Here is an 8495-nt window from a genome sequence, read left to right as displayed (position 1 = left end):
ACAATAAGAACTTCCACCGTAGCACAAGTAACCTATTTTACCTATATTACAGTCACCCATTTAACAAGTGTCACACACACACACACACACACACACACACACACACACACACACACACACACACACACTTCTTTAATTTCGCAGTCACTTGCACAAATGTTCTGTAAATTGAATAACAGACAACAAACAAGTCTCGTGTGTGTGTCAATGTGTCACCCCCATTTTACTAACAATGTGTGATTTATACAGCAACTGGGACCCACCACCATGTGTCCCCCCAGTGTTGGGCAAGTTACTTTTAAAAAGTAATTAGTTACAGTTACTAGTTACTTCTTCCAAAAAGTAACTAAATTAGTTATATAGTTACAAATTATCAAAGTAACTAGTTACTTCAGAAAGTAACTATTGCGTTACTAAGTACATTTTTAAATGCTCAAATGTGACCCCGCCTCCACCTACCCCTCTTTAATGGAACCTCAAAATACATGTGCATGTTCAATTATTTATGATAAATCTGAATATTATAATGAAATGGACACTTAATACAATACATTATTAACAGAAACAATGTACACAAATCTAAACTATTTTAATGTTGCTGTGGGACAAAGTGAGACTAGCCTCCAATCAAATGCCATGTATGTAGATATTATGTTTATATAGTGGATCGATACAAATAAGTATAAGATATAAGACTGATATAAGTATATAATAAGACCTCAACAGGCCACAACTGGGCAAAATTAAATTATGCTTGTTAAGCACTATACCAAAAATAAATAACAAATATATACACTCTTTGTAGTGCAAATAACGTAAGTGGCCTGATCTATATACGCCATACCTGTCTCTCTCTCGTTGACTGACTCGCTTGTGTTGTTCTTGTGTGTCCGACTATGCGTGCTTTCGAAACACCCGCCCAACTCTACCTCTGATTGGCTAACCATGACATTTTACTCAACCTCAGCCAATCGTCAGCATTTATGCGCTTGCGTCGTGCACTGCCCACTAACCAAGGAAGAACAGTAAAAATAAGTATTTGCCTCTCGGCTCAGACTCAGAGATCTAGTTGGTCTGATAAAAAAAATAGCTTAAAATATAGTAAGGCTTCGCATTTTTTGGCAGTAACGGTAACGGCGTTATTAGATGGGAAGAGTAATCATTTAGATTACTCGTTACTGAAAAAAAGTAACGCCGTTATTTATAACGCCGTTATTCCCATCACTGGTTTTAAGTTTAGAAACATTTTGAGGCCCCCCTCCTTTGCCTCATTGTGGTTTGGTCCACCGCTTGTTTACATTAACGTACACAGAAGTCCGGTTGGACTCGTGGGAGAGATCGAATTGCGTCAGTAAGTAGGCTGGCAAGGCTGTTTTTTTCGCTTTAAACATCGGATAAAGTGATTCTTTTCTCTAATACAGATTATGCTGAGTCGTTAATTAATTAGTCATGACAAAAAAAATGATGTATTTTTCCATGAGTCCACTGTGTTAGCAGTTATAAAGTTACTTAGCTTGTTTGGTAGCTTGATGGATAGTTAATTAGCTAGCTAATGTTAGCTTGCTAATTCCACCCACAGTGCTTTCACTAGTTACAAAAAAACGAGCCTAACAAAGTTGTCACTCATCTGGTGAGAGCGTTGTGCTTTTCTACGCTGTGACAAGAGTGTGTGAATGAAACATGAAGTTGTTAAACTTTACTATTTAAGTGGCTGGCTGGCTAGTTGGTTAGCTTGCTCGCTAGGAGGCTCAGTTCTCAGTTCAGCATCATCTGTATTAGAGAAAAGAGTCACTTCATCCGATGTTTAAAGTGAATAAAATAGCCTTGCCAGTCTACTTACTGGAGTCGCACAACTACACATATCCTCTACAAGTACAATTGTGGCTGTATTATTTGTGTCCCCTTCAATAATTGCTATTATCTTCATCCGTTAGATGAAATGTACGCTCATGATTGTAGCTGCCGACTACTGCATTTCTACCTGTGTGTTTGCGTGTGTCTCTCTCCAGGGATGGATGCTCGGAACGGGACGGATGAAGATGCTGCTGCTGTTAAAAAGACCTTCTCTGAGCTGGGTTATAAGATCAATGAGAACACTGATCAGACCGTGGCGGAGATGAAACAACTGTTGTCTAGTGGTAATAGAAACTATGGTTTTTTATTTATTTAAAGTGCTCAAATTATGCTTATTTTCAGGTTAATAATTATATTTAGAGGTTGTACCAGAATAGGTTTATGTGGTTTAATTTTCTATACTTTTTCTAAGCTACAGAGTGAGGCATCTCACTTCTGTTCCATCTTTGTTGGGAGTCACACATGCGCAGTAGCTAGGTACGGACTACCAGCTAGTCAGTTGCAGAGTATGAGGGCGTGCCACGCTAGCAGCTAGGCGGGCATAATAACCAAGGGGGTAAGCCAGCCTCCGCAAAGCGTACCTACTATGGCGCCATTTTGATGTTAACAAGCCATCACCTCCCGTTAGCATTCCATTGACTGCCATTCATTTTGGCATCACTTTGACAGCGAATAACTTTACATCTGAAGCGTTTAAAGACTATTTGTGCATTGTTTATTTCTAAAGAAACATGACAATGTATAAAAGGCTCCATTACCTTGTACCTCACGTTATGGCTCCGTAGTAGATGTTTTTGTAAAAATAGGCTAACGTTTGTGTCATAACCACGCGACTTACTGTCGGATAGTAGAGAAATTATCGTACAGTACAGGAGAAGCTCGCAGGCAGTTTCGACTTACATTAGCTGTTTAAGTTTAATTACTAATGTTAACTAGCATTTTAGTTAGCAATAATTAGCCTGTGCCTATGTTATCTCCTTACATATACCTACGCTCTCCGTCTCTGCTAGATTGGGAATGATTGAGATTTCTCTTGGCACAGCTACCAGAAGACTTACAACTTTCAGACACGTTGCTCACGGCACATTGACGTCGACAAGCTCAGTTGGAGGCTGCGCAGTAACGCTCAGCGCTTACCGGAAAAGTGCTTCTAATGGCCTTCACTGGTCTCCGTGGAAGTCTACGGGTCACATTGTCCATTCATTTTACTGTCTATGATAACGATGTGTTACAAAGTGACGAGCGCTTGTCACAGAATTAAAGGCTGGACTACAATAGAGCTGTTTGGAGCAGTTTGTGAACAGTGTTTTCTCTGGAAGATGGTGAGTCCCTTTGGGATAGACTTTTGGCTTTTTCACTTTGTAAACCTATAATGTACACAAAAAAGATATTTAACACTATAAAGGAAAGGGAAAAAGCCAAGAAGCATAATATGAGCACTTTAAAGTTTAAAGAAAAAGAATGTTTCCCATCCTCTCACACTGCCATGTACAATCAATTTGTCGACTGATTGGAACAGCCAATGGTGACAATTGCTGCATTTCAGATTCAGAATCAGATTTATTGCCAAAGTGAGTTACACTTACAAGGAATTTACTTTGGTAGTTGGTGCATACATAAACAGACAAACATATTATACATTAATATGAAAGACAGTAAACTAAATAAAATATATATATATAATAAAATAAATACAGAAACTGATACAAAATAGCTGTTCAACAGCTGTTTATATAGACTGCATTGCCACAGGAGCATGCAGCAACCACTAGATGGCAGCGTCTGAGTGTGGCGACTCTTTAATTCCCAAACGCACTTATTACCGTAACTCTACACTGTGCAAAATGATTAGGCAAGTGAGTATTTTGACCTTATTGTCATTTTCATGCATATTTTCCAATTCCAAGCTATATAAACTTGAATGCTAATTTGATTTAAGCATTATCAAGTGATGTGCATTTATGTAATGAGGGAGGGTGTGGCCTAATTGATCAACACCCTATATCAAGGTGTGCATAATTATTAGGCAGCTTCTTTACCTCAGACAAAATGGGCAAAAAAAAGAAAGAGATTTAACAGACTCTGAAAAGTCCAAAATTGTAAAATTCCAATGCCAATGCCATTGTAAAGTAGCAAAGCTATTGAGGCGTGATCACCGAACAATCAAACGTTTTGTTGCAAATAGTGAAAACAGGGTCGCAAGAAACGTGGAGAAAAAAAGACGCAGCTTAACTGCTAGAGACTTGAGAAGAATTAAACGTGAAGTTACCAGGAACCTATTAACCTCCAGTGCCGCCATATTCCAGAAATGCAACCTACCTGGACTGTCCAGAAGTACAAGGTGTTCAGTGCTCAGAGACATGGCCCAGGTAAGAAAGGCTGAAACACGACCACCACTTAACAAAACTCATAAGTTGAAACGTCAAGAATGGGCCAAGAAATATCTGAAGACAGATCTTTCAAAGGTTTTATGGACCGATGAAATGAGAGTGACTCTTGACGGACCAGATGGATGGGCCCGTGGCTGGATTACTAATGGGCACAGAGCTCCACTTCGAGTCAGACGCCAGCAAGGTGGAGGTGGGGTACTGGTGTGGGCTGCTATTATTGAGGATGAGCTAGTTGGACCTTTTCGGGTTGAAGATGGACTTAAAATCAACTCCCAAAACTACTGCCAGTTTTTAGAAGATACTTTCTTCAAGCAGTGGTACAGGAAAGAGTCTATATCCTTCAAGAAGTCCATGATTGTTATGCAGGACAATGCTCCATCACATGCATCCAAGTACTCCACTGCATGGCTAGCCAGCAAAGGCCTTAAAGATGACAGACTAATGACATAGCCCCCTTCCTTACCTGACCTAAATCCCATTGAGAACTTGTGGGCCCTTCTTAAACGTGAGATTTACAGTGAGGGAAGACCTCTTTGAACAGCATTTGGGATGCAGTGGTTGCTGCTGCACAAAAAGTTGATCATCAACAGATCAAGAAACTAACAGATTCCATGGATGGAAGGCTCATGACAGTTATTGAAAAGAAGGGTGGCTATATTGGTCACTGAATATCTTCTTCAAATGTCAGAAGTGTTTATTTGTACATTTTGAGTTTTATTCTTACTCTAAGAAATTAAAATAAACAAGTGAGATGGGAAAATTTTAGTTTTTCATTTAGTTGCATTATAATTCTGCACCTAGATATTGTCCTGAGAAAGCCCAAACTCACTTTTCCTTAAAATTAAATTAAATATTCAGATTTGAGGTTTATTAACATTTCTGATTGATTGAGAGCAATGTATTTGTTACCATACAATACAATAAATCCTCAGGAATACAACCTGCCTAATAATTTTGCACACAGTGTACTACTCTACTGTCTTTGGGAACTGTTGAGTAGCCATCCATGCCAGACCTGTATGTTTTGCAGTCTGAGAACGATAACTGCGAGATGCTAAAATATCTGCAATATCTGCACTGTCCTCAAGATGATAATAATTTCAGATGAGAGCGTATCTGGACTAATAATGTAACTCTTGTCTTATTTTCTGTCTGTCCCTGTGTGCGTGTCACTAGCATCCAAGGAGGACCACAGTAAGAGTGCATCATTTGCATGTGTGTTGCTAAGTCACGGAGACGAGGGCGTGATATATGGCACCGACGGCTTTGAAAGGTTGGAGAAGCTGACAGAATACTTTAAAGGAGATCGCTGTAAGAGTCTGGTGGGGAAACCCAAGCTCTTCTTCATACAGGTTGGTTAAATATACCCACGTTACCACACACATACACGTGTACTAGTTGAAACAATACCTGTTCATCTTGTGCCATCACTTTCAGGCAATGTGCCTATAATGCTTGTAGACGGAGACGTCGCTAACTAGGACACTGATTTCCAAAATCCTTGCTACGGCCAGGGCTGTAGTCAAGTCCACCTTTGTCGAGTCCAAGACAAGTCCAAGACCAGGACTAGTCGAGACCGAGTCAAGACCGAGTCCAAGTCAAGACCGAGTCCAAATGAGAGACAGTCAAGATCGTAGAAAGAACGGGTCAAATTAGGCCACATTATTTACTTAAAATATAAAATGGAAATGTTCCCATTATTTAACTTTTTACTTGTCCTGACGAATTCATAGTACAAACTGCTCGTTGACATTGTGTCTGTGGCCAAAATGAAAATGATTGAAGCCTGATGATTGAGGAATATGTTGCAGCCAGGTGTATACCAGGCAACCAATCTCAATGCCTGTTCTAGATGGATTTGAACTTAAACCAACACCTGTTTTCTCAACGAGCGCGCTCCATCTATGGTTTTGTTTTGAAGGAGGAAGTTACTTTAGAACTAAAGCATATAGTGCTGGACTCGGTCGAGACCAACTAGAATATTTGGAGTCCAATGGCCGAGTCTGAGACAAGTCTGAGTCCAAATACAGACGAGTCAGAGCCACAGAAAAGCGCCTCGAGTCAGAGTCCGGACTCCTGTACTACAGCCCTGTCTACGGCTGTGCTTGGAGATGCTTGTTTTGTAGTGTAAGGTTTGGTAGACTTTGTCTAAGTTTGCAAAAAGGACTCAACAGTAATATGTTGTGTTTTTCTTCCTATTTGATGCCAGGTTTCGAATATAAGACATTGAACATTTTATGTACATGTAAAGGCAAAAGTCTAAATTCAGAGATGTGATTTAGATAAAATCGGAATTGCACAACAATCACCGCTGGTTGTTATTGTAGCTTTTTAAACCACATGCCCTCTGGAATGTTTGACATATGTTGCATTTATTGTCAGACTCTCTTTTAGACCTTTTTTTTTAAAAGTCTTACTTATTTTTGGGGATTTGCTTTGCAGTGTATTCAGTTGTTGCCAATGCTAGAATAGCAACTTTTTCTGCAGAATCTTCTATCATTGAATCAGGCTTTGACTACCTGAAGGGATGTGTACGTGCACCTGCGTTTTGTAGAACAGCCAATAGGAACGCCCTCGCTCTGAAATGGTCTGTGATTGGCCATAGTCCCCAGTCAGGGACTAGTTTTCTAAAGGCTGGAAACAGAGCCAAGAGGAGATGCGGAAGTCTAGTTATCTGTCAGTCCACTTTAATTACCACATGCTGAAAGATCAGTATGCCAGTATATCATTTGCCCGATGATACCAGAAAAAACTGCCTATCCCAGTTTTAATGTGCATATTGTATGTTATATTTACCTGGATTTCCTTTTGAGGCGTGCCGTGGGAAGGCGCTGGATAACGGGATTGAGGTCGACAGCGTCGATGCTCAAACATCAGAGAGGATTCCTGTGGAGGCAGACTTCCTGTATGCCTATTCCACCGCTCCAGGTAACACACTGAACAACGGAAGTGGCAGAAAAGACTTTTTGTCCTGGGAATTACTAATTTCTTTAAAGCCCTGCTATTCAGTATGTTTTTAGAGCTGCACGATACGAGGAAAATATATAATATGCGATAACGACATTTGCCATAAAAACATGTACTCAGTTCTGCCTTGCTGCTTTAAGTATTCTGCTAAAATGCAACAAATTGCTTGTTGAATTTAAAAAACAAAAATAATAATCATTTCCAACATTATTTTATTGGACATAAAAAAGCACCATTAAAAAGAGAATGACATCCCCGGTCTGACCAACTTGTTTCATGTTAATGAATGGCTTACATTTTAAATTGCAGTTTTCTACTGATACTCTTTCAACTTACTCAAAAAATCTCTGAGTGTCTCTTGCGATACGTCGCAGCCTTTCACGACGTGTTTATTGCGATACCGATAAAAAAAAATATAAATAATATATAATATATATATATATATATATATATGATATATTGTGCAGCCCTGGTATGTTTATGATCCATAATGAAATGGCAGTACACTCGTAACGTGACTCGTCCTGCAGGCTACTACTCATGGAGAAACATGACCAACGGCTCCTGGTTCATGCAGGCGCTGTGCGAGATGTTGACGCGTTTCAGCGGAGAGCTGGAGCTGATGCAGATCATGACCCGCGTCAACCGCAAGGTGGCGCTCCACTTTGAGTCCTCCAACTACAAGCCGGGATTTAGTGGCAAGAAGCAGATCCCCTGCATCGTCTCCATGTTGACCAAAGACTTCTACTTTCCTGATTTCTACGCATGAAAACGGCTAAGCTGTGGGAAACCGAGTCACAAGTGACTGTGCCGGTAGCACTTATTTCACATCCGTCTATTTTACCTTCAAAGCAGCCTGATTTCTGTAAAACAGGATAACATTAGTTTTAATGTGACTACCCAAATGCACAGTCAACATTAGAATATCAGTGAGGTTTATGTTGAGCCTGAACTTTTTTTTTGTTTTTTTTTATGATTTTGTTTTTAGTGTCGTGATCTTTTAGATAAAACCTAAACCACTTTTAATTCTATCTCTGATCATTGTGTGTTGCAGACAAGATACTAAACGGTGTCGGGACCATTTTCAGGGCTGCATTTTCAATAAGCCTGTTTCAGTGATTACACACTAGATTCATTAGCAGAAGCGTGGAAATGTGGACTTCTGTTTTTTTAACTACATAAACTTAATGCTGTTTGCTACTTAAAACATGTCTGCTTTTTTTAAATGTTTTTGAATGCAATAAATGCACAAGCAGAGATCATCATAAAATATCTGGTCATCAC

General features: G+C 39.6%; 1 protein-coding gene across 1 annotated transcript in view; it reads left to right on the top strand.

The window, feature by feature from the left end:
• The window catches only part of LOC144524662 (caspase-3-like), an 11040-nt gene extending 2559 nt beyond the window's left edge, over window positions 1–8481 (top strand). Inside the window, exons 3-7 of the mRNA XM_078261078.1 lie at window positions 1–27; window positions 2010–2138; window positions 5421–5596; window positions 7058–7172; window positions 7742–8481. The exon at window positions 1–27 is cut by the window's left edge and continues 137 nt beyond it. Of these exons, the coding sequence (XP_078117204.1) occupies window positions 1–27; window positions 2010–2138; window positions 5421–5596; window positions 7058–7172; window positions 7742–7980 (686 nt within the window). The 3' untranslated portion in view covers window positions 7981–8481. The remainder of the gene's footprint in view (window positions 28–2009; window positions 2139–5420; window positions 5597–7057; window positions 7173–7741) is intronic.
• The last annotated feature ends 14 nt before the right edge of the window (window positions 8482–8495 follow it).

This window comes from Sander vitreus, chromosome 10 (assembly GCF_031162955.1).
Source record: "Sander vitreus isolate 19-12246 chromosome 10, sanVit1, whole genome shotgun sequence".
Classification (NCBI taxonomy): domain Eukaryota; kingdom Metazoa; phylum Chordata; class Actinopteri; order Perciformes; family Percidae; genus Sander; species Sander vitreus.
This window is presented reverse-complemented; position numbering and strand designations above follow the sequence as displayed.